This window comes from Phyllobates terribilis, unplaced genomic scaffold, assembly GCF_046119375.1.
Source record: "Phyllobates terribilis strain yellow unplaced genomic scaffold, ASM4611937v1 Scaffold_12__6_contigs__length_324123572, whole genome shotgun sequence".
NCBI lineage: Eukaryota > Metazoa > Chordata > Amphibia > Anura > Dendrobatidae > Phyllobates > Phyllobates terribilis.
In genome coordinates, this window is record NW_027362772.1 from 88,287,924 (window position 1) to 88,314,314 (window position 26,391).

The 26,391-nt window shown below is 51.4% G+C and overlaps 1 protein-coding gene across 1 annotated transcript in view; it reads right to left on the reverse strand.

The window, feature by feature from the left end:
* Window positions 1-1,817: 1,817 nt before the first annotated feature.
* LDLRAD2 (low density lipoprotein receptor class A domain containing 2) overlaps window positions 1,818-26,391 on the reverse strand; it is a 43,050-nt gene continuing 18,476 nt past the window's right edge. Inside the window, exons 2-5 of the mRNA XM_073657749.1 lie at window positions 12,555-13,034; window positions 12,288-12,464; window positions 11,361-11,516; window positions 1,818-2,852 (exon numbers count right to left, since the gene is read on the reverse strand). Coding sequence (XP_073513850.1) covers window positions 2,602-2,852; window positions 11,361-11,516; window positions 12,288-12,464; window positions 12,555-13,034 — 1,064 coding nt within the window. The 3' untranslated portion in view covers window positions 1,818-2,601. The remainder of the gene's footprint in view (window positions 2,853-11,360; window positions 11,517-12,287; window positions 12,465-12,554; window positions 13,035-26,391) is intronic.

Here is a 26,391-nt window from a genome sequence, read left to right on the forward strand (position 1 = left end):
ATCAAAGAGTGTAATTACAGAGAGTGGATACAGGGCACAGCGGGCGAGAGCGTCCGGGGCACGGCGGGCGAGACATCAAAGAGTGTAATTACAGAGAGTGGAGAGATACAGGGCACAGCGGGCGAGAGCGTCCGGGGCGCGGCGGGCGAGACATCAAAGAGTGTAATTACAGAGAGTGGATACAGGGTACGGCGGGCGAGAGCGACCGGGGCACGGCGGGCGAGACATCAAAGAGTGTAATTACATAGAGTGGATACAGGGCACGGCGGGCGAGAGCGTCCGGGGCACGGCGGGCGAGACATCAAAGAGTGTAATTACAGAGAGTGGAGAGATACAGGGCACAGCGGGCGAGAGCGTCCGGGGCGCGGTGGGCGAGACATCAAAGAGTGTAATTACAGAGAGTGGATAGAGGGCACAGCGGGCGAGAGCGTCCGGGGCGCGGCGGGCGAGACATCAAAGAGTGTAATTACAGAGAGTGGATACAGGGCACGGCGGGCGAGAGCGTCCGGGGTACAGCGGGCGAGACATCAAAGAGTGTAATTACAGAGAGTGGATACAGGGCACAGCGGGCGAGAGCGTCCGGGGCACGGCGGGCGAGACATCAAAGAGTGTAATTACAGAGAGTGGAGAGATACAGGGCACAGCGGGCGAGAGCGTCCGGGGCGCGGCGGGCGAGACATCAAAGAGTGTAATTACAGAGAGTGGATACAGGGCACAGCGGGCGAGAGCGTCCGGGGTACAGCGGGCGAGACATCAAAGAGTGTAATTACAGAGAGTGGATACAGGGCACAGCGGGCGAGAGCGTCCGGGGCGCGGCGGGCGAGACATCAAAGAGTGTAATTACAGAGAGTGGATACAGGGTACGGCGGGCGAGAGCGACCGGGGCACGGCGGGCGAGACATCAAAGAGTGTAATTACATAGAGTGGATACAGGGCACGGCGGGCGAGAGCGTCCGGGGCACGGCGGGCGAGACATCAAAGAGTGTAATTACAGAGAGTGGAGAGATACAGGGCACAGCGGGCGAGAGCGTCCGGGGCGCGGTGGGCGAGACATCAAAGAGTGTAATTACAGAGAGTGGATAGAGGGCACAGCGGGCGAGAGCGTCCGGGGCGCGGCGGGCGAGACATCAAAGAGTGTAATTACAGAGAGTGGATACAGGGCACGGCGGGCGAGAGCGTCCGGGGTACAGCGGGCGAGACATCAAAGAGTGTAATTACAGAGAGTGGATACAGGGCACAGCGGGCGAGAGCGTCCGGGGCACGGCGGGCGAGACATCAAAGAGTGTAATTACAGAGAGTGGAGAGATACAGGGCACAGCGGGCGAGAGCGTCCGGGGCGCGGCGGGCGAGACATCAAAGAGTGTAATTACAGAGAGTGGATACAGGGCACAGCGGGCGAGAGCGTCCGGGGCGCGGCTGGCGAGACATCAAAGAGTGTAATTACAGAGAGTGGATACAGGGCACAGCGGGCGAGAGCGTCCGGGGTACAGCGGGCGAGGGCGTCTGGGGCACGGCGGGCGAGAGAGTCCGGGGCACGGCGGGCGAGAGCATCCGGGGCACGGCGGGCGAGAGCGTCCGGGGCACGGCGGGCGAGATATCAAAGAGTGTAATTACAGAGAGTGGATACAGGGCACGGCGGGCGAGAGCGTCCGGGGCACAGAGGGCGAGAGAGTCCGGGGCACAGCGGGCGAGAGCGTCCGGGGCACAGCGGGCGAGAGCGTCCGGGGCACGGCGGGCGAGACATCAAAGAGTGTAATTACAGAGAGTGGATACAGGGCACGGCGGGCGAGAGCGTCCGGGGCACGGCGGGCGAGACATCAAAGAGTGTAATTACAGAGAGTGGATACAGGGCACGGTGGGCGAGAGCGTACATGATGAAGGGTGCAGGGAGAGTGTCCGGGGCACAGCGGGCGAGAGCGTACATGATAAAGGGTGCAGGGAGAGTGTCCATGATATAGGGTGCAGTGTGATCTTCTGGGGTACGGCCTGCAGCGAGAGCGTCCTTGATATAGGGTGCAGCGTGATCTTCTGGGGTACGGCCTGCAGCGAGAGCGTCCTTGATATAGGGTGCAGCGTGATCTTCTGGGGTACGGCCTGCAGTGAGAGCGTCCATGATATAGGGTGCAGCGTGATCTTCTGGGGTACGGCCTGCAGTGAGAGCGTCCATGATATAGGGTGCAGCGTGATCTTCTGGGGTACGGCCTGCAGCGAGAGCGTCCATGATATAGGGTGCAGCGTGATCTTCTGGGGTACGGCCTGCAGCGAGAGCGTCCATGATATAGGGTGCAGCGTGATCTTCTGGGGTACGGCCTGCAGCGAGAGCGTCCATGATATAGGGTGTAGCGTGATCTTCTGGGGTACGGCCTGCAGTGAGAGCGTCCATGATATAGGGTGTAGCGTGATCTTCTGGGGTACGGCCTGCAGTGAGAGCGTCCATGATATAGGGTGCAGCATGATCTTCTGGGGTACCTTCTGCAATAAGAGCGTCCATGCTATAGGGTAGAGCGATGGAGTCCACGAGTCTCGGCACTCACTAGCCATTCTTCTTGTAGGTCAGTGACCTCACTGACCCCCGACCTGCAGTGTCCCCAGAGGTGAGGATCACACAGGCGCCATAGGGGCTGTGTCCTGAGGGGAGACTTTAGTGGGTCGCGCCTTGTCTTGTAAGACGCAGCTGCGGGTGCAGAGGTGACAGGAGGCGCAGAGCGAGTTGCAGCAGGGGATGAATCTGCAGACACCGACTCTCCAGATGAACCAACCCGGAGACCAGCAACACCAGAACAAGAGAGCGACGCCAACCACGAAGCCCAGGATGACGTACAGGTAGAGGAAGGAGGCGTAGGATCTCCGACCTGCAAGACACATATGGACATGAGTGACCACAATCACCCCCCCCCACAAAGCAACGCACAGCAATGGTGGAGCGGCCAACATAGAGGGGGGCCCTACACCTGGTATCATCCACCTGCCTGGCATGACACAATGGATGACATCTCGGGAGCAGGAGACATGAGGTCAGATTATAGGGGGCCCCCAAACTAAAACACACGGTCACACAAGAGCTAAGAGAAACTCTGCATCAAACCAACAGGTGATCGGGTGTGGATCGCCTGTAGTGTTTGGGGTCCGAAGGTTCTTGTAGCGCTTGGGGTCGCCTGTAGTGTTTGGGGTCCGAAGGTTCTAGTAGCGCTTGGGGAAGCCTGTAGTGTTTGGGATATGCCGGTTCTTGTAGCACCCGGGGTCGCCTGTAGTGTTTGAGATATGACGGTTCTTGTAGCCCCCGGGGTCGCCTGTAGTGTTTGGGATATGACTGTTCTTGTAGCCCCCGGGGTCGCCTGTAGTGTTTGGGATATGACGGTTCTTGTAGCCCCGGGGTCGCCTGTAGTGTTTGGGATATGACGGTTCTTGTAGCCCCCGGGGATGCCTGTAGTGTTTGGGATATGACGGTTCTTGTAGCCCCTGGGGCCGCCTGTAGTGTTTGGGATATGACGGTTCTTGTAGCCCCCGGGGATGCCTGTAGTGTTTGGGATATGACTGTTCTTGTAGCCCCCGGGGTCGCCTGTAGTGTTTGGGATATGACGGTTCTTGTAGCCCCCGGGGATGCCTGTAGTGTTTGGGATATGACGGTTCTTGTAGCCCCTGGGGCCGCCTGTAGTGTTTGGGATATGACGGTTCTTGTAGCCCCCGGGGATGCCTGTAGTGTTTGGGATATGACTGTTCTTGTAGCCCCCGGGGTCGCCTGTAGTGTTTGGGATATGATGGTTCATGTAGCCACTGGGGTCGCCTGTAGTGTTTGGGATATGACGGTTCTTGTAGCCCCCGGGGTCGCCTGTAGTGTTTGGGATATGACGGTTCTTGTAGCCCCCGGGGTCGCCTGTAGTGTTTGGGGTGTGACTGTTCTTGTAGCCCCCGGGGACGCCTGTAGTGTTTGAGGTGTTATGGTTCTTGTAGCCCCCCAGGGACACCTGTAGTATTTGGGGTGCAGAGGTTCTTGTAGCGCTCGGGGAAGCCTGAAGTATTTAAGGTGCAAAGGTTCTTGTAGCCCCCAGGGATGCCTGTAGTATTTGGGGTGTAACGTTTCTTGTAGTTCTCGGGGCCGCCAATAGTATTTAGGGAGCGAAGGTTCTTGTAGCGCTCAGGGACGTCTGTAGTGTTTGGTGTATGACAGTTTTTGTAGCCCCCGAGGACGCCTGTAGTGTTTGGGGTGTGATGGTTCTTGTAGCCCCCATGGACGCCTGTAGTATTGGGGCTCTGACTGTTCTTGTAGCCCCCGGTGATGCCTGTAGTATTGGGGGTCTGACTGTTCTTGTAGCCCCCAATGATGCCTATAGTATTTGGGGTATGACTGTTCGTGTAGCCCCGAGGGATGCCTATAGGGTTTCTGGTGTGAGGGTTCTTGTAGCCAACAGGGATGCCTGTAATGTTTGGGGTGTGACGGTTCTTGTAACTCCTGAGGACGCCTGTAATGTTTGGGGTGTGATGGTTCTTGTAACTCCTGAGGACGCCTGTAATGTTTGGGGTGTGATGGTTCTTGTAGCCCTGGGGTCGCCTGTACTATTTGGCGTGTGACTGTTCTTGTAACCTCCGGGGTCGCCTGTAGTGTTTGGGATATGACGGTTCTTGTAGCCCCCGGGGTCGCCTGTAGTGTTTGGGATATGACGGTTCTTGTAGCCCCCGAGGCCGCCTGTAGTGTTTGGGATATGACGGTTCTTAAAGCCCCAGGGATGCCTGTAGTGTTTGGGATATGACGGTTCTTGTAGCCCCCGGGGATGCCTGTAGTGTTTGGGATATGACGGTTCTTGTAGCCCCCGGGGATGCCTGTAGTGTTTGGGATATGACGGTTCATGTAGCCCCCGGGGTCGCCTGTAGTGTTTGGGATATGACGGTTCTTGTAGTCCCCGGGGTCGCCTGTAGTGTTTGGGGTGTGATGGTTCTTGTAGCCCCCGGGGTCGCCTGTAGTGTTTGGGATATGACAGTTCATGTAGCCCCCGGGGTCGCCTGTAGTGTTTGGGATATGACGGTTCATGTAGCCCCCGGGGTCACCTGTAGTGTTTGGGATATGACTGTTCTTGTAGCCCCCGGGGATGCCTGTAGTGTTTGGGATATGACGATTCTTGTAGCCCCCGGGGATGCCTGTAGTATTGGGGCTCTGACTGTTCTTGTAGCCCCCGGTGATGCCTGTAGTATTGGGGGTCTGGCTGTTCTTGTAGCCCCCAATGATGCCTGTAGTATTTGGGGTATGACTGTTCTTGTAGCCCCGAGGGATGCATATAGGGTTTCTGGTGTGAGGGTTCTTGTAGCCCCTGGGGCCGCCTGTAATGTGTGGGGTGTGATGGTTCTTGTAACCTCCGGGGTCGCCTGTAGTGTTTGGGATATGATGGTTCTTGTAGCCCCCGGGGCCACCTGTAGTGTTTGGGATATGACGGTTCTTGAAGCCCCAGGGATGCCTGTAGTGTTTGGGATATGACGGTTCATGTAGCCCCCGGGGCCGCCTGTAGTGTTTGGGATATGACGGTTCTTGTAGCCCCAGGGATGCCTGTAGTGTTTGGGATATGACGGTTCTTGTAGCCCCAGGGATGCCTGTAGTGTTTGGGATATGACGGTTCTTGTAGCCCCGGGGTCGCCTGTAGTGTTTGGGATATGACGGTTCTTGTAGCCCCGGGGATGCCTGTAGTGTTGGGATATGACGGTTCTTGTAGCCCCCGGGGATGCCTGTAGTGTAGTGTTTGGGATATGACGGTTCTTGTAGCCCCCGGGGATGCCTGTAGTGTTTGGGATATGACGGTTCTTAGAGCCCCCGGGGTCGCCTGTAGTGTTTGGGATATGACGGTTCATGTAGCCTCCGGGGTCGCCTGTAGTGTTTGGGATATGACGGTTCTTAGTAGCCCCAGGGTCGCCTGTAGTGTTTGGGATATGACGGTTCTTGTAGCCCCCGGGGTCGCCTGTAGTGTTTGGGATATGACGGTTCATGTAGCCCACGGGGATGCCTGTAGTGTTTGGGATATGACGGTTCTTGTAGCCCCCGGGGATGCCTGTAGTGTTTGGGATATGACGGTTCTTGTAGCCCCCGGGGTCGCCTGTAGTGTTTGGGATATGACTGTTCTTGTAGCCCCCGGGGTCGCCTGTAGTGTTTGGGATATGACGGTTCATGTAGCCCACGGGGATGCCTGTAGTGTTTGGGATATGGCGGTTCTTGTAGCCCCCGGGGCCGCCTGTAGTGTTTGGGATATGACGGTTCTTGTAGACCCGGGGTCGCCTGTAGTGTTTGGGATATGACGGTTCTTGTAGACCCGGGGTCGCCTGTAGTGTTTGGGATATGACTGTTCTTGTAGCCCCTGGGGATGCCTGTAGTGTTTGGGATATGACGGTTCATGTAGCCCCCGGGGTCACCTGTAGTGTTTGGGATATGACGGTTCTTGTAGCCCCCGGGGTCGCCTGTAGTGTTTGGGATATGACGGTTCTTGTAGCCCCCGGGGATGCCTGTAGTGTTTGGGATATGACGGTTCATGTAGCCCCCGTGGTCGCCTGTAGTGTTTGGGATATGACGGTTCTTGTAGTCCCCGGGGTCGCCTGTAGTGTTTGGGGTGTGATGGTTCTTGTAGCCCCCGGGGTCGCCTGTAGTGTTTGGGATATGACGGTTCATGTAGCCCCCGGGGTCGCCTGTAGTGTTTGGGATATGACGGTTCATGTAGCCCCCGGGGTCACCTGTAGTGTTTGGGATATGACTATTCTTGTAGCCCCCGGGGATGCCTGTAGTGTTTGGGATATGACGATTCTTGTAGCCCCCGGGGTCGCCTGTAGTGTTTGGGATATGACGATTCTTGTAGCCCCCGGGGTCGCCTGTAGTGTTTGGGATATGACGATTCTTGTAGCCCTCGGGGATGCCTGTAGTGTTTGGGATATGACGATTCTTGTAGCCCCCGGGGATGCCTGTAGTATTGGGGCTCTGACTGTTCTTGTAGCCCCCGGTGATGCCTGTAGTATTGGGGGTCTGGCTGTTCTTGTAGCCCCCAATGATGCCTGTAGTATTTGGGGTATGACTGTTCTTGTAGCCCCGAGGGATGCTTATAGGGTTTCTGGTGTGAGGGTTCTTGTAGCCCCCGGGGCCGCCTGTAATGCTTGGAGTGTGATGGTTCTTGTAGCCCTGGGGTCGTCTGTACTATTTGGCGTGTGACTGTTCTTGTAACCTCCGGGTTGCCTGTAGTGTTTGGGATATGATGGTTCTTGTAGCCCCCGGGGCCGCCTGTAGTGTTTGGGATATGACGGTTCTTGAAGCCCAAGGGATGCCTGTAGTGTTTGGGATATGATGGTTCTTGTAGCCCCCGGGGTCGCCTGTAGTGTTTGGGATATGACGGTTCATGTAGCCCCCGGGGATGCTTGTAGTGTTTGGGATATGACGGTTCTTGTAGCCCCGGGGTCGCCTGTAGTGTTTGGGATATGACGGTTCTTGTAGCCCCGGGGATGCCTGTAGTGTTGGGATATGACGGTTCTTGTAGCCCCCGGGGATGCCTGTAGTGTTTGGGATATGACGGTTCTTATAGCCCCCGGGGTCGCCTGTAGTGTTTGGGATATGACGGTTCTTATAGCCCCCGGGGTCGCCTGTAGTGTTTGGGATATGACGGTTCTTGTAGCCCCTGGGGATGCCTGTAGTGTTTGGGATATGACGGTTCATGTAGCCCCCGGGGTCGCCTGTAGTGTTTGGGATATGACGGTTCTTGTAGCCCCCGGGGATGCCTGTAGTGTTTGGGATATGACGGTTCTTGTAGCCCCCGGGGTCGCCTGTAGTGTTTGGGATATGACGGTTCTTGTAGCCCCCGGGGTCGCCTGTAGTGTTTGGGATATGACGGTTCATGTAGCCCCCGGTGATGCCTGTAGTGTTTGGGATATGACGGTTCATGTAGCCCCCGGGGTCGCCTGTAGTGTTTGGGATATGACGATTCTTGTAGCCCCCGGGGATGCCTGTAGTGTTTGGGATATGACGGTTCATGTAGCCCCCGGGGCCGCCTGTAGTGTTTGGGATATGACGATTCTTGTAGCCCCCAGGGTCGCCTGTAGTGTTTGGGATATGACGATTCTTGTAGCCCCCGGGGTCGCCTGTAGTGTTTGGGATATGACGATTCTTGTAGCCCTCGGGGATGCCTGTAGTGTTTGGGATATGACGATTCTTGTAGCCCCCGGGGATGCCTGTAGTATTGGGGCTCTGACTGTTCTTGTAGCCCCCGGTGATGCCTGTAGTATTGGGGGTCTGGCTGTTCTTGTAGCCCCCAATGATGCCTGTAGTATTTGGGGTATGACTGTTCTTGTAGCCCCGAGGGATGCTTATAGGGTTTCTGGTGTGAGGGTTCTTGTAGCCCCCGGGGCCGCCTGTAATGCTTGGGGTGTGATGGTTCTTGTAGCCCTGGGGTCGTCTGTACTATTTGGCGTGTGACTGTTCTTGTAACCTCCGGGTTGCCTGTAGTGTTTGGGATATGATGGTTCTTGTAGCCCCCGGGGCCGCCTGTAGTGTTTGGGATATGACGGTTCTTGAAGCCCAAGGGATGCCTGTAGTGTTTGGGATATGATGGTTCTTGTAGCCCCCGGGGTCGCCTGTAGTGTTTGGGATATGACGGTTCATGTAGCCCCCGGGGATGCTTGTAGTGTTTGGGATATGACGGTTCTTGTAGCCCCGGGGTCGCCTGTAGTGTTTGGGATATGACGGTTCTTGTAGCCCCGGGGATGCCTGTAGTGTTGGGATATGACGGTTCTTGTAGCCCCCGGGGATGCCTGTAGTGTTTGGGATATGACGGTTCTTATAGCCCCCGGGGTCGCCTGTAGTGTTTGGGATATGACGGTTCTTATAGCCCCCGGGGTCGCCTGTAGTGTTTGGGATATGACGGTTCTTGTAGCCTCTGGGGATGCCTGTAGTGTTTGGGATATGACGGTTCATGTAGCCCCCGGGGTCGCCTGTAGTGTTTGGGATATGACGGTTCTTGTAGCCCCCGGGGATGCCTGTAGTGTTTGGGATATGACGGTTCTTGTAGCCCCCGGGGTCGCCTGTAGTGTTTGGGATATGACGGTTCTTGTAGCCCCCGGGGTCGCCTGTAGTGTTTGGGATATGACGGTTCATGTAGCCCCCGGTGATGCCTGTAGTGTTTGGGATATGACGGTTCATGTAGCCCCCGGGGTCGCCTGTAGTGTTTGGGATATGACGATTCTTGTAGCCCCCGGGGATGCCTGTAGTGTTTGGGATATGACGGTTCATGTAGCCCCCGGGGCCGCCTGTAGTGTTTGGGATATGACGGTTCTTGTAGCCCCGGGGATGCCTGTAGTGTTTGGGATATGACGGTTCTTATAGCCCCCGGGGATGCCTGTAGTGTTTGGGATATGACGGTTCATGTAGCCCCCGTGGTCGCCTGTAGTGTTTGGGATATGACGGTTCTTGTAGCCCCCGGGGTCGCCTGTAGTGTTTGGGATATGACGGTTCTTGTAGCCCCCGGGGATGACTGTAGTGTTTGGGATATGACGGTTCATGTAGCCCCCGGGGTCGCCTGTAGTGTTTGGGATATGACGGTTCTTGTAGTCCCCGGGGTCGCCTGTAGTGTTTGAGGTGTGATGGTTCTTGTAGCCCCCGTGGACGCCTGTAGTATTGGGGCTCTGACTGTTCTTGTAGCCCCCGGTGATGCCTGTAGTATTGGGGGTCTGACTGTTCTTGTAGCCCCCAATGATGCCTGTAGTATTTGGGGTATGACTGTTCTTGTAGCCCCGAGGGATGCCTATAGGGTTTCTGGTGTGAGGGTTCTTGTAGCCAACAAGGATGCCTGTAATGTTTGGGGTGTGACGGTTCTTGTAACTCCTGAGGACGCCTGTAATGTTTGGGGTGTGATGGTTCTTGTAGCCCTGGGGTCGCCTGTACTATTTGGCGTGTGACTGTTCTTGTAACCTCCGGGGTCGCCTGTAGTGTTTGGGATATGACGGTTCTTGTAGCCCCCGGGGCCGCCTGTAGTGTTTGGGATATGACGGTTCTTGTAGCCCCGGGGATGCCTGTAGTGTTTGGGATATGACGGTTCTTGAAGCCCCAGGGATGCCTATAGTGTTTGGGATATGATCGTTCTTGTAGCTCCCGGGGATGCCTGTAGTGTTTGGGATATGACGGTTCTTGTAGCCCCGGGGATGCCTGTAGTGTTTGGGATATGACGGTTCTTGTAGCCCCGGGGATGCCTGTAGTGTTTGGGATATGACGGTTCTTGTAGCCCCAGGGATGCCTGTAGTTTTTGGGATATGACGGTTCTTGTAGCCCCGGGGATGCCTGTAGTGTTGGGATATGACGGTTCTTGTAGCCCCCGGGGATGCCTGTAGTGTTTGGGATATGACGGTTCTTGTAGCCCCCAGGGATGCCTGTAGTGTTTGGGATATGACGGTTCTTATAGCCCCCGGGGTCGCCTGTAGTGTTTGGGATATGACGGTTCTTGTAGCCCACGGGGATGCCTGTAGTGTTTGGGATATGACGGTTCTTGTAGCCCCGGGGATGCCTGTAGTGTTTGGGATATGACGGTTCTTGTAGCCCCCGGGGATGCCTGTAGTGTTTGGGATATGACGGTTCTTGTAGCCCCCGGGGCCGCCTGTAGTGTTTGGGATATGACGGTTCTTGTAGCCCCGGGGATTCCTGTAGTGTTTGGGATATGACAGTTCTTGTAGCCCCCGGGGTCGCCTGTAGTGTTTGGGATATGACGGTTCTTGTAACCCCCGGGGATGCCTGTAGTGTTTGGGATATGACGGTTCTTGTAGCCCCCGGGGATACCTGTAGTGTTTGGGATATGACGGTTCTTGTAGCCTCGTGGTCGCCTGTAGTGTTTGGGATATGACGGTTCTTGTAGCCCCGGGGATGACTGTAGTGTTTGGGATATGACGGTTCTTGTAGCCCCCGGGTTCGCCTGTAGTGTTTGGGATATGACGGTTCTTGTAGCCCCCGCGGATGCCTGTAGTGTTTGGGATATGACGATTCTTGTAGCCCCCGGGGTCGCCTGTAGTGTTTGGGATATGACGGTTCTTGTAGCCCCGGGGATGCCTGTAGTGTTTGGGGGGTGACAGTTCTTTTAGTGTTTGGTGCAGCCCACTATTGACTCCCATACTGTGTTAGTAGGGGGCCGCACACCACAAGCACCAGAAAACCCCTGGTTACTGCCACCTGCGGCTGGTGACTGCTCGGCTTCACACACAAGGGAGCAGGCATCATCTTCTGCTAATAGACCCTCCATAATGTCTCAGGGGGTCAGACATGATAAAATGCAACATGCCCGATCCATGTCCCTTCTGACTGATGGGGACGGCTGGGTGTCCACGCATGCCCACGATTCTGTGGACCCTCAGTAAGTGTCAGGTACCTAAGCTGGAGCCGTGAGGTCGGACAACGTCTGGAACAAGCGGCTTCTGGTTGGCTTCATTCCCACAGGTGAGATTTCCCACCGGCACCTGCAGATCTGGTGCAGTAGCCGTGCGGGGGGTTATGGCTTCAGCCGGAGTCCTGGTGCCGATGGTACCTGCCAATCATACACATGATGAACAGTGGGGGTCTGAACTGTTAACGGGGGGGGGTGAAACTTCTGGCTTCTTTCTCTGAGGTGTTCAGCGCCGACATAAATGCCCCCCGACCTTTCTCCTCAGACCCCGGGAGGTCAGAGCAGAGACATGAGGGACAACCCCGACCTTCCTCCTTAGACCCCGGTAGGTCAGAGCAGAGACATGAGGGACCCCCCCCCCCGACCTTCCTCCTTAGACCCCGGTAGGTCAGAGCAGAGACATGAGGGACCCCCCTGACCTTCTTCCTCAGTCCACAGCAGGTCAGAGAAGACATGAGGGACTCCCATCTTTCCTCCTCAGACCCTGGCAGGTCAGAACAGAGACATGAAGGATCCCCGTCCTTCCTCCTCAGACCACAGCAGGTCAGAGAAGTCATGAGGGACCCCCGTTCTTCCTCCACAGACCCCGGCTGGTCAGAGCAGATACATGAGGGACCCCCGTCTTTCCTCCTCAGACTCTGGCAGGTCAGAGCAGAGACATGAGGGGCCACCTGTCCTTCCTCCTTAGACCCCGGCTGATCAGAGCAGAGACATGAGGGACCCCTCGACCTTCCTCCTCAGACCTCAGCAGGTCAGAGCAGAGACATGAGGGACCCCCTGACCTTCCTCCTCAGACCCCAGCAAGTCAGAGCAGAGACATGAGGGACCCCCCGACCTTCCTCCTCAGACCTCGGCAAGTCAGAGGATAGACATGAGGGACCCCCCGTCCTTCCTCCTCAGACTCTGGCTCACCTGGGCCACCGCTTCTTCTGTCCGTGGAGACGCAGTTGGCCGGGGGGCCGCTGGCCTGATCGCTGCCATCTCCACAGTTATCGATGTCCTGGGGGTCGCACACCAGGCTGGATGGGACACATTTACCATTGTGGCAGGAGAAGTACGGCTCCGACCGACACTCCGAGGTGTTGAAGCCTGGAAAACATCAGAAGGTTAGTGGTGTGAACGCCGTCGTGTGGGGTCAATAACAATCCGGACATTTGTAAGAAATCCCCCTGCACTCACCCACTCGAAAGGAGGTGAAGTCCCCTACAAAGTCCACTCTGGGCTGCTGCCCGCGAGTCACCAGGCGCAGGGTCAGGTGGGCCCCTGTGGACAGGACGGGCCTCGGGAGCGTTTTGCCACAAAGTGGGAAGCCCAACGGCTCTGCATGGAGGTCTCGGCCATCGTAGAACTGGACGTAGGAGCCGGCATTACAGGGGTCACTGTGGGCTCCTGGGGGCCGTGGGGCGTCCTGGGAGGGTGAAGCGCGGGCACTGCCATTCACCCCCGCTCCAGACGTCTGAACATTGGACATCCGCAGGAGGCTGTACACCAGGAAGAAGCGGAACTGGAACTGGACCTTGTCTTTCAGGGCGGCCGCTTGCATGGTCACGTGACAGTCGGTGCCCGTAGCCACAAAGTAATACTTCCGGGAGTCACTGTGTGAACGGACAATCATCCCATCTCCCCCGACGGTCTGACCGCAGAAGTCCACCATACTGACTGCAGAGAACACAGGACACAGTGCAGTTACTATATGTATATGGTGGGGGCAGCGGGGCCGCAGAGGGGGCTTCAGAACAGCAGTGGAGCGCTGGATCGGCAAAGGGGGCGCCGGACCGGCAGTGGGGATGGTGGACTAGCAGAGGGGGCTTCAGACTGGAAGAGGGGGAGCCAGACCGGCAGTGGGGGCTTCAGACCGGCAGCTTGGGTGGTGGACTAGCAGAGGGGGCTTCAGACCGGAAGAGGGGGCGTCAGACTGATAGTAGGGGCACCTGATCGGCAGTGGGGGCTTTGGACCAGCAGAGGGAGTGCTGGATCGGCAGTGGGGTGGTGGACCGGCAGACAGGGCTTCAGACCGGCAGTGGAGGCACTAGACCGGCAGTGAGGGCTTCGGACCGGCAGAGGGAGTGCTGGACCGGCAGTGGGGTGGTGGACCAGCAGTGGGGGATTCAGACTGGAAGAGGGGGAGCCAGACTGGCAGTGGAGGCTTCAGACCGGCAGCGGGGGTGGTGGACTAGCAGAGGGGGCGTCAGACTGATAGTAGGGGCACCAGATCGGCAGTGGGGGCTTTGGACAGGCAGAGGGAGTGCTGGATCGGCAATGGGGTGGTGGACCAGCAGACAGGGCTTCAGACCGGCAGTGGGGGCACTAGACCGGCAGTGAGGGCTTCGGACCGGCAGAGGGAGTGCTGGACCGGCAGTGGGGTGGTGGACCAGCAGTGGGGGATTCAGACTGGAAGAGGGGGAGCCAGACTGGCAGTGGAGGCTTCAGACCGGCAGCGGGGGTGGTGGACTAGCAGAGGGGGCTTCAGACCGGAAGAGGGGGCGTCAGACTGATAGTAGGGGCACCAGATCGGCAGTGGGGGCTTTGGACCGGCAGAGGGAGTGATGGACCAGCAGACAGGGCTTCAGACCGGCAGTGGGGGCTTCAGACCGGCAGTGGGTGATTCGGACTGGCAGTGGGGTGGTGGACCAACGGAGGGGGATTCAGACCGGCAGTGGGGTGGTGGACCAGCAGAGGGGGATTCGGACCGGGAGTGGGGGCTTCAGACCGGAAGTGGGGTGGTGGACCAGCGGAGGGGGATTCGGACTGGCAGTGGGGGCTGCAGACCGGCAGTGGGGTGGTGGACCAGCAGAGGGGGATTCGGACCGGCAGTGGGGGCTTCAGACCGGCAGTGGGGTGGTGGACCAGCAGAGGGGGCTTCAGACCGGCAGTGGGGTGGTGGACCAGCAGAGGGGGATTCGGACCGGCAGTGGGGCGATGGACCGGCAAAGGGGGCACCGGACCGGCTAAGGGGATGGACCGGCAGTGGGGGGGATGGACCGGCAGTGGGGTGGTGGACCGGCAGAGGGGGATTCAGACTGGAAGAGGGGGCGCCAGACCGGCAGTGGGGTCGCCAGAGAGACAGAAGTGGCTTCGGAACGGCAGTGGAGCGCTGGATCAGCAAAGGGGGCGGCGGACCGGCAGTGGGGGGGGGGTGGAACGGGAGTGGGAGTGGTGGACCGGCAGAGGGGGCTTCAGACCGGCAGTGGAGGCTTCAGAACGGCAGTGGAGCGCCGGACTGGCAGTAGGGGTGGTGGACCGGCAGTGGGGGCTTCAGACCAGAAGAAGGGGCGCCAGACCGGCAGAGGGGGCGCCAGACCAGCAGAGGGGGCGCCGGACCGGCAGTGGGGGATTCGGACCGGCAGAGGGGGCGCCGGACCGGCAGAGGGGTGGTAGACTGGCAGAGGGGGATCCGGACCAGTAGAGAGTGCCCCCCACCGAGAAGAACAAACTGGCAAACACCGAGCGACTCGTCCCCTTCACATCCGGCGAGCGGCGGTCCATGCTGTGACTGCAGGTTGTCCGCAGAGTCCTTACATCTGATAATACACGTTGTCTCGCTATCAGACTGGCGATAAAAGCATGGCGGTTCATGCACACGCTGTGCTGCAGGCCTGAGCGCACCGACACACTGTAACAGACCCACAGCTCTGCAGGACGAGATCCGAAATTTCTGGAAAATTATTAGAAAAAAAAACGTCTCTAAGAAAGAGGCCGAAAGAGGAAGGCGTGCGGCCGCCATGACGGAAACGAGCCACGTGCAGCGCGCGCTGCAGGGCACATAGCCATGGCGAGAGTCCATTAGCGCAGCTACCAGGGGGGCAGAGGGGCCGTTGCCCCGGGCCCCGTCACATGAGGGGGCCCACCCAGAGCTAGGGCCACTTCTGGGAAGAGGCAGCGCAGGGCCCTCCGAGCTGTCAGGGAGAGGCTGCAGATTGGCTGCTCCCCTATATGACTCTGCACACGGGCAGCACAGTGACCAGTTGCAGCGTTAGTCCGTGCACGGTGCAGGCAGTCTCTGACCTGAGGAGCTTCCAGCGGCCCTGCAGTTTGCTGGGCTGATTGGCTCCTGCACGCTGGGTCCCATATGTGAAGAAGCGCCGCAGTGGCCCCGGCTGATACTCGCCTTCTGGCGCTTTCCTCCGCTCCGTCTCCTGCAGTTTGTTCCATGGAGTTGGAGGGCACTAATCAGTGTAAGTCTATGAGGGACAAGTACTGTGGCGTCTCTATGTGGCAATATTATGTGGGGGGCACAGTAGTGGCATTATTATGTGGGGGGCACAGTGGTGGCATTATTATGTGGGGGGCACAGTGGTGGCATTATTATGTGGGGGCACAGTGGTGGCATTATTATGTGGGGGGCACAGTGGTGGCATTATTATGTGGGGGCACAGTGGTGACATTATTATGTGGGGGGCACAGTGTGGCATTATTATGTGGGGGGCACAGTGGTGACATTATTTTGTGGGGGGCACAGTGGTGACATTATTATGTGGGGGGCACAGTGGTGACATTATTATGTGGGGAGCACAGTGTGGCATTATTATGTGGGGGGCAGTAAGAGGAGCTGTTTTTGTGCCACACCGTAGGTGCAGTAATAGGACACATATAGCAGCAGCGACTCAGCATTGGGGTATCAGTAGGAGCACGATGTTGGGCCAGGTTGGAAATGTGAAAACTGAAATGTGTCTTTGTGTGACATGCAGAAGTAGTGCTGTTGCAGAGTGTGACTTGCAGAAGTAGTGCTGTTGCAGAGTGTGACTTGCAGAAGTAGTGCTGTTGCAGAGTGTGACTTGCAGAAGTAGTGCTGTTGCAGAGTGTGACTTGCAGAAGTAGTGCTGTTGCAGAGTGTGACATGCAGAAGTAGTGCTGTTGCAGAGTGTGACTTGCAGAAGTAGTGCTGTTGCAGAGTGTGACATGCAGAAGTAGTGCTGTTGCAGAGTGTGACTTGCAGAAGTAGTGCTGTTGCAGAGTGTGACTTGCAGAAGTAGTGCTGTTGCAGAGTGTGACATGCAGAAGTAGTGCTGTTGCAGAGTGTGACTTGCAGAAGTAGTGTTGTTGCAGAGTGTGACATGCAGAAGTAGTGCTGTTGCAGAGTGTGACTTGCAGAAGTAGTGCTGTTGCAGAGTGTGACATGCAGAAGTAGTGCTGTTGCAGAGTGTGACTTGCAGAAGTAGTGTTGTTGCAGAGTGTGACTTGCAGAAGTAGTGCTGTTGCAGAGTGTGACATGCAGAAGTAGTGCTGTTGCAGAGTGTGACTTGCAGAAGTAGTGCTGTTGCAGAGTGTGACATGCAGAAGTAGTGCTGTTGCAGAGTGTGACATGCAGAAGTAGTGCTGTTGCAGAGTGTGACTTGCAGAAGTAGTGCTGTTGCAGAGTGTGACTTGCAGAAGTAGTGCTGTTGCAGAGTGTGACATGCAGAAGTAGTGCTGTTGCAGAGTGTGACTTGCAGAAGTAGTGTTGTTGCAGAGTGTGACATGCAGAAGTAGTGCTGTTGCAGAGTGTGACTTGCAGAAGTAGTGCTGTTGCAGAGTGTGACATGCAGAAGTAGTGCTGTTGCAGAGTGTGACTTGCAGAAGTAGTGTTGTTGCAGAGTGTGACTTGCAGAAGTAGTGCTGTTGCAGAGTGTGACATGCAGAAGTAGTGCTGTTGCAGAGTGTGACTTGCAGAAGTAGTGCTGTTGCAGAGTGTGACTTGCAGAAGTAGTGCTGTTGCAGAGTGTGACATGCAGAAGTAGTGCTGTTGCAGAGTGTGACTTGCAGAAGTAGTGTTGTTGCAGAGTGTGACTTGCAGAAGTAGTGCTGTTGCAGAGTGTGACATGCAGAAGTAGTGCTGTTGCAGAGTGTGACTTGCAGAAGTAGTGCTGTTGCAGAGTGTGACATGCAGAAGTAGTGCTGTTGCAGAGTGTGACTTGCAGAAGTAGTGTTGTTGCAGAGTGTGACTTGCAGAAGTAGTGCTGTTGCAGAGTGTGACTTGCAGAAGTAGTGCTGTTGCAGAGTGTGACATGCAGAAGTAGTGCTGTTGCAGAGTGTGACATGCAGAAGTAGTGCTGTTGCAGAGTGTGACTTGCAGAAGTAGTGCTGTTGCAGAGTGTGACTTGCAGAAGTAGTGCTGTTGCAGAGTGTGACTTGCAGAAGTAGTGTTGTTGCAGAGTGTGACTTGCAGAAGTAGTGCTGTTGCAGAGTGTGACTTGCAGAAGTAGTGCTGTTGCAGAGTGTGACTTGCAGAAGTAGTGCTGTTGCAGAGTGTGACTTGCAGAAGTAGTGCTGTTGCAGAGTGTGACATGCAGAAGTAGTGCTGTTGCAGAGTGTGACTTGCAGAAGTAGTGTTGTTGCAGAGTGTGACTTGCAGAAGTAGTGCTGTTGCAGAGTGTGACATGCAGAAGTAGTGCTGTTGCAGAGTGTGACTTGCAGAAGTAGTGCTGTTGCAGAGTGTGACTTGCAGAAGTAGTGCTGTTGCAGAGTGTGACATGCAGAAGTAGTGCTGTTGCAGAGTGTGACTTGCAGAAGTAGTGTTGTTGCAGAGTGTGACTTGCAGAAGTAGTGCTGTTGCAGAGTGTGACATGCAGAAGTAGTGCTGTTGCAGAGTGTGACATGCAGAAGTAGTGCTGTTGCAGAGTGTGACTTGCAGAAGTAGTGCTGTTGCAGAGTGTGACATGCAGAAGTAGTGCTGTTGCAGAGTGTGACTTGCAGAAGTAGTGCTGTTGCAGAGTGTGACTTGCAGAAGTAGTGCTGTTGCAGAGTGTGACATGCAGAAGTAGTGCTGTTGCAGAGTGTGACTTGCAGAAGTAGTGCTGTTGTAGAGTGTGACATGCAGAAGTAGTGCTGTTGCAGAGTGTGACATGCAGAAGTAGTGCTGTTGCAGAGTGTGACATGCAGAAGTAGTGCTGTTGCAGAGTGTGACATGCAGAAGTAGTGCTGTTGCAGAGTGTGACATGCAGAAGTAGTGCTGTTGCAGAGTGTGACATGCAGAAGTAGTGCTGTTGCAGAGTGTGACTTGCAGAAGTAGTGCTGTTGCAGAGTGTGACATGCAGAAGTAGTGCTGTTGCAGAGTGTGACATGCAGAAGTAGTGCTGTTGCAGAGTGTGACTTGCAGAAGTAGTGCTGTTGCAGAGTGTGACATGCAGAAGTAGTGCTGTTGCAGAGTGTGACTTGCAGAAGTAGTGCTGTTGCAGAGTGTGACTTGCAGAAGTAGTGCTGTTGCAGAGTGTGACATGCAGAAGTAGTGCTGTTGCAGAGTGTGACTTGCAGAAGTAGTGTTGTTGCAGAGTGTGACATGCAGAAGTAGTGCTGTTGCAGAGTGTGACTTGCAGAAGTAGTGCTGTTGCAGAGTGTGACATGCAGAAGTAGTGCTGTTGCAGAGTGTGACATGCAGAAGTAGTGCTGTTGCAGAGTGTGACTTGCAGAAGTAGTGCTGTTGCAGAGTGTGACATGCAGAAGTAGTGCTGTTGCAGAGTGTGACTTGCAGAAGTAGTGCTGTTGCAGAGTGTGACATGCAGAAGTAGTGCTGTTGCAGAGTGTGACTTGCAGAAGTAGTGCTGTTGCAGAGTGTGACTTGCAGAAGTAGTGCTGTTGCAGAGTGTGACATGCAGAAGTAGTGCTGTTGCAGAGTGTGACTTGCAGAAGTAGTGCTGTTGTAGAGTGTGACATGCAGAAGTAGTGCTGTTGCAGAGTGTGACATGCAGAAGTAGTGCTGTTGCAGAGTGTGACATGCAGAAGTAGTGCTGTTGCAGAGTGTGACATGCAGAAGTAGTGCTGTTGCAGAGTGTGACATGCAGAAGTAGTGCTGTTGCAGAGTGTGACTTGCAGAAGTAGTGCTGTTGCAGAGTGTGACATGCAGAAGTAGTGCTGTTGCAGAGTGTGACATGCAGAAGTAGTGCTGTTGCAGAGTGTGACTTGCAGAAGTAGTGCTGTTGCAGAGTGTGACATGCAGAAGTAGTGCTGTTGCAGAGTGCGACATGCAGAAGTAGTGCTGTTGCAGAGTGTGACTTGTAGAAGTAGTGCTGTTGCTTTAAAAGTATCCAGCAACTATTAGAAGTAACACAAGCACAGGAGACAGGAAGTGTTGTGCTCCAGAAGCATCCAGCAACTAAAAGGGTTAACACAGTCACAGGAGAAGGGGAGTGTCAGGGAAATATTAATGTCAGGAAAATGTTCGTCCATATTTGCCTGACATAGATGTTCACCCCCCTCCTTTATTCCCCTTATGCTCAGCACAAAAGCCCCAATTAGCACAGTCATGAGGGAGGCCTTATGCAAACAAATGCCAGCCAAGACCAGTACAAGCTAACTAAAATGCATATATATTTCCTCTCAACACAGACCTGTGATAGATTGCCACCTTCTCCCAGGCCAGAGTTTAGAGGAAAGAGGAAATGGTTCATTAAGTTCAAAGGCACTCACAAACAATTCCCGGCCACCAGCCATAGCCAGATCGACTCCGATATGAAATATTGTCAGTTCCATAGGTCCGACAGTAACGGGACCTATATGTTTAGTGAGCAAATCAGCCCAGGAATGTATAGGTAGTTTTCCAGGGCTGTAAGCAAAATCAGGGAGCTGTAGCGCAAAAAGACCAGAATAGCAGACTGCAGCTATGTGATGTGTGGTCTCTAAATAAAGATAAAATCATAAGGGAAAAAATGGCGTAGTTTGCAAGCTTCTGCGATCAACGGGCAATGAGTTATTGCAGAAGTTAGCGTTTATAATAAAAATGTACAGGCTGGAGACCGGCCGACATGATGTCACCACAAGGGGCGTGTGGCCAGATCTCCCCTTAGGTATAAGAGAACCCATGGACCTTACAGGAGCACTCATTGCCGGGGGGGGGAATAAGAATTATAAGCAACGGGTCCTGTTCAATAACAGCATAGTCTAACCGGGGAGCCCCTCCTCCACCTATATTGAGTCGTCACGGCGATCGTATAGTGTAAGTTTTTCTTCTTTTATCCTGTTTATTTTATGTAACTGATTATGTATTTTAATAACCAAAAAAGGCAGCCTCACCGTGTCCTATTAGTATAACTCAGTCCGTTTTGCAATGCCGTGGGTCTCCAACCAACAGCCGTGACTTAAAGGCTTCACATAAGAAAATTAGTTATGGTGAGTCCCAAGAATAATTAAAATCCTCAATTTATTGAAAAAAAAGATTAAAAGATCAGACAGGTTGGGGATACATCTCGACGCGTTTCTGGCAGAAGCCCTTATTCACCGAGATACAGATTCCTTATGATACATGGTATAAAAACAAATGGTGACCGACCGCTGATCAATAAACACATATGTCAGCAATCAATCACACTTGAGAATAATCAGCATAATCACAAGGCTAAACCCAAGAAAGCCAGAGAAAAAAACCCACAAAAACCCCCCTAGACATTGAATTCTGTGAGATGTAATATAGATAAAGGTATCATTCCTATGGTTCATGCCATTGGGGTATTTTGTATCCAGTTTGATAATTCTGGTAGGAGGAGTTTTTTCCTCTAATAGGAATATCCACTTTTTCTAACCCATAAAATGAAAAATGATTTCATTCCCCTTCACGTCTCTCTGCAGAATGCTCGCATGCCCCTGGATAGGAGGCGTTCTTGTTCTTGATGTTGGGGACATGTTCTCCATCCTTTTCTTTGCGTATCGTGCAGCCAATGTATTTTAATTTTACATTCTTTGCAAAATATACAACACACAACATAGTTAGTTTTTTTTTTGCAATTCATAAATCTTTTTATACCATTGGCTGCATCAGTTTTCTGCCTTTGCAGTGTATACTGACACATCGTACATCTGGAACACTTAAAAAAAAACCTTTACAACTTCGCCAGGTTTTTTCATCCCTTTTTTGCGGCCTGTATAGACTTGGGGAAAGCCTAGCTCCTATCGATCTCCCTTTTCTCGGCACACATACTAATCCATTTTCCAGGATTTTCTTTAAGTCCCGATCTTGGAATAATACAGGGACACATCTGTGTATAATATTTTATATTTCCTGAGATTGGCGGCTATATGGGGAGCTGAAGATGGTTTTTTTTTGTCCATATTGTTTGGTTTTTTGTTATTGGTTTCTGGCTGTTATTAACCCCATCATCTCTGTTATTTAAATGAGAGTTTCTTGCAAGAACTTTTTTTTTAATGCTGAATCAATAGGTTTCTTCTTATCCCCCCTTTCCATTAATCTAGATGTTGCTTGTTCATTGAATAGTGTGATATCAGAGCTATTCCTATAAATCCTATATTATTCCCCATAGGGGTTCACAGTATGGGCGGGGGGGCAGCTGTCTGCTCTAAGTGTACTGTTCACACTGACAGGTTTTCTATAGTTGCGATATTTAACCCTTTGTTGTTTTACATCCCCCCCCATGAGATACAAATCCAAAAAAGCTGATTTTATCCTGCGGTTCAGTAGAAGTAAACTTTAGATTTCCATCATTAGCATTGATATAAGATAGAAAGTATGGGACATTCTCCACTTCTCCTGCCCATATTAACAAATCATCGTCCAAATATCGAACATATAGTTCAATGTCATTTTTGAAAAGGATTTGTGTCTGTAAAGATAGTACTTTCTAACCCACCATGATACAAAAAGTGCGGCTAAGGATGGGGAGAAACATGAGCCCATTGGGCAACCTTTGATCGGGAAATAATATTCTTCATTGAACATAAAAAAAGTTCTACTCCAGAAGATCTTCAATGCTCCGGATAATCATTTCCTTCGTTTCGTCCGTAGAGCCGCTGGATTTTTGTAGATGGTGGAACACAGCAGTTAATGGCAGATTATGTGGAATAGATGAGAACACATTGACCGCATCACAAGACAGAAATGTAGAATTTTTTTCAGACCATTTTACATTTTCCATATAATCAGTCACTGATGACGTGTCTTATATAACCCGGTGTTCTGGGAATTAATGGCTGTAGAGAAAAATCTACCCACCGACTTAAATTTTCGTTCAAAGAAGAAATACTCGATATGATGGGGCGCAAGGGTGGAGGAAATTCTAGTTTGTGGGTTTTAGGGAGCCCATGAAAAATTGGTGTCATCGGATTATCAGGTATTATATTATAACTCATTTTTTCAGTAAACTCCCCCATTTTAACTCCATCTTCAACCAATTTACTCAAGATTTTCCTGCATGATTCTGTAGGGTTAAATTGTATCCTTTTATACGTCTCATTATCATCCAGGATATCATAAACACATTTTTCATAGAGTTTCTTATCCATAAGAAGAATGCAGCCTGCTTTGTCGCATTTCTTAATCACCAGGTCCTCTCTCTTTTGGATATGTTGGTGATTGCTTTTTTCTCATCTATAGTTAGATTATTTTTTTATTATTTCATACACTCTGTTTAATTATTTGAGAACATTCTATCAAATCTCTTTCAATTAAAGACTGAAAAGTAGAAATTCATTCAACCTTAGAATCTTTTGGATAGAAAGATGGATTGAAAATACGAAAATCCTTTGTATCCACATTTATTAGATCGACTTCACCTGATTCACCTTGTAAATCCTCCAAAGTCACACCTTGTTCATCAAACGTCAATTGTGTCAGGGTTTCACAATTATCCTCCTCCTTATACAATTCCCCAGGGACATTGAGACCATTATAAAAATGCTTTTTTACTGTCAATAATCTGGCTAGCTTATTTATATCTAGAATCGTTTGGAATAGATCAAAATCCTGATTCGGAGCAAAATTAGTCCCTTTACTTAAGATACTGATCTCATGTTCAGAGAGAATTGTAGGGGTAAGCACGATAACGCTGGACCACGGCTTGTCTACTTTCTCTGGCCCCTCGTATTGAAAACTCCATCCAGAAATATAACTTTTTCATCTGAGGAAGGTTTTTCAGATATTTATGCAGAGAGCTCAGAAGATGGAACAGGAGGAGATTGTGGTAATCCTGCTTCAAAAAGCGACAGGAGAAGCGACCGAAGAGGAGGAGGAGGAGGAAATCCAGATCCCCCAAGTTTCAATACGAGGGGCCAGAGAAAGTAGACAAGCCGTGGTCCAGCGTTATCGTGCTTACCCCTACAATTCTCTCTGAACATGAGATCAGTATCTTAAGTAAAGGGACTAATTTTGCTCCGAATCAGGATTTTGATCTATTCCAAACGATTCTAGATATAAATAAGCTAGCCAGATTATTGACAGTAAAAAAGCATTTTTATAATGGTCTCAATGTCCCTGGGGAATTGTATAAGGAGGAGGATAATTGTGAAACCCTGACACAATTGACGTTTGATGAACAAGGTGTGACTTTGGAGGATTTACAAGGTGAATCAGGTGAAGTCGATCTAATAAATGTGGATACAAAGGATTTTCGTATTTTCAATCCATCTTTCTATCCAAAAGATTCTAAGGTTGAATGAATTTCTACTTTTCAGTCTTTAATTGAAAGAGATTTGATAGAACGTTCTCAAATAATTAAACAGAGTGTATGAAATAATAAAAAAATAATCTAACCATAGATGAGAAAAAAGCAATCACCAACATATCCAAAAGAGAGAGGACCTGGTGATTAAGAAATGCGACAAAGCAGGCTGCATTCTTCTTATGGATAAGAAACTCTATGAAAAATGTGTTTATGATATCCTGGATGATAATGAGACGTATAAAAGGATACAATTTAACCCTACAGAATCATGCAGGAAAATCTTGAGTAAATTGGTTGAAGATGGAGATAAAATGGGGGAGTTTACTGAAAAAATGAGTTATAATATAATACCTGATAATCCGATGACACCAATTTTTCATGGGCTCCCTAAAACCCACAAACTAGAATTTCCTCCACCTTTGCGCCCCATCATATCGAGTATTTCTTCTTTGAACGAAAATTTAAGTCGGTGGGTAGATTTTTCTCTACAGCCATTAATTCCCAGAACACCGGGTTATATAAGACACGTCATCAGTGACTGATTATATGAAAAATGTAAAATGGTCTGAAAAAAATTCTACATTTCTGTCTTGTGATGCGGTAAATGTGTTCTCATCTATTCCACATAATCTGCCATTAACTGCTGTGTTCCACCATCTACAAAAATCCAGCGGCTCTACGGACGAAACGAAGGAAATGATTATCCGGAGCATTGAAGATCTTCTGGAGTAGAACTTTTTTTATGTTCAATGAAGAATATTATTTCCCGATCAAAGGTTGCCCAATGGGCTCATGTTTCTCCCCATCCTTAGCCGCACTTTTTGTATCATGGTGGGTTAGAAAGTACTATCTTTACAGATACAAATCCTTTTCAAAAATGACATTGAACTATATGTTCGATATTTGGACGATGATTTGTTAATATGGGCAGGAGAAGTGGAGAATGTCCCATACTTTCTATCTTATATCAATGCTAATGATGGAAATCTAAAGTTTACTTCTACTGAACCACAGGATAAAATCAGCTTTTTTGGATTTGTATCTCATGGGGGGGGATGTAAAACAACAAAGGGTTAAATATCGCAACCATAGAAAACCTGTCAGTGTGAACAGTACACTTAGAGCAGACAGCTGCCCCCCCCGCCCATACTGTGAACCCCTATGGGGAATAATATAGGATTTATAGGAGTAGCTCTGATATCACACTATTCAATGAACAAGCAACATCTAGATTAATGGAAAGGGGGGATAAGAAGAAACATATTGATTCAGCATTAAAAAAAAAGTTCTTGCAAGAAACTCTCATTTAAATAACAGAGATGATGGGGTTAATAACAGCCAGAAACCAATAACAAAAAACCAAACAATATGGACAAAAAAAACCCATCTTCAGCTCCCCATATAGCCGCCAATCTCAGGAAATATAAAATATTATACACAGATATGTCCCTGTATTATTCCAAGATCGGGACTTAAAGAAAATCCTGGAAAATGGATTAGTATGTGTGCCGAGAAAAGGGAGATCGATAGGAGCTAGGCTTTCCCCAAGTCTATACAGGCCGCAAAAAAGGGGCGAAAAAACCTGGCGAAGTTGTAAAGGTTTTTTTTTAAGTGTTCCAGATGTACGATGTGTCAGTATACACTGCAAAGGCAGAAAACTGATGCAGCCAATGGTATAAAAAGATTTATGAATTGCAAAAAAAAAACTAACTATGTTGTGTGTTGTATATTTTGCAAAGAATGTAAAATTAAAATACATTGGCTGCACGATACGCAAAGAAAAGGATGGAGAACATGTCCCCAACATCAAGAACAAGAACGCCTCCTATCCAGGGGCATGCGAGCATTCTGCAGAGAGACGTGAAGGGGAATGAAATCATTTTTCATTTTATGGGTTAGAAAAAAGTGGATATTCCTATTAGAGGAAAAAACTCCTCCTACCAGAATTATCAAACTGGATACAAAATACCCCAATGGCATGAACCATAGGAATGATACCTTTATCTATATTACATCTCACAGAATTCAATGTCTAGGGGGGTTTTTGTGGGTTTTTTTCTCTGGCTTTCTTGGGTTTAGCCTTGTGATTATGCTGATTATTCTCAAGTGTGATTGATTGCCGACATATGTGTTTATTGATCAGCGGTCGGTCACTATTTGTTTTTATACCATGTATCATAAGGAATCTGTATCTCGGTGAATAAGGGCTTCTGCCAGAAACGCGTTGAGATGTATCCCCAACCTGTCTGATCTTTTAATCTTTTTTTCAATAAATTGAGGATTTTAATTATTCTTGGGACTCACCATAACTAATTTTCTTATATGTATTTTAATGTCCCCTTTGTAACATCCTTGTATATATTTTTCCTAAACACTGCCTCCCTTTTGGATTAAATATAAAATTTAATAGTTCTGTTTCTTTTGTTCTATAATCGTTCCCTTCCCCGAAGCCATATACACTACCAAAACGCAGGCGTCCAGCCAGGCCTGTATTATATTTCAAAATTGTCCGGCGGTGGCAGAGAAAATTAATAATTGGGCTATCGTGAAGCTGACAGTGACCGTACGGAGGGCGTTAAACACGGATTCCAAGCTTTGGAATCCCTGAGGTGTGACGCCATACGCTCACTGGTCACTTGCTGATATCCATGTAG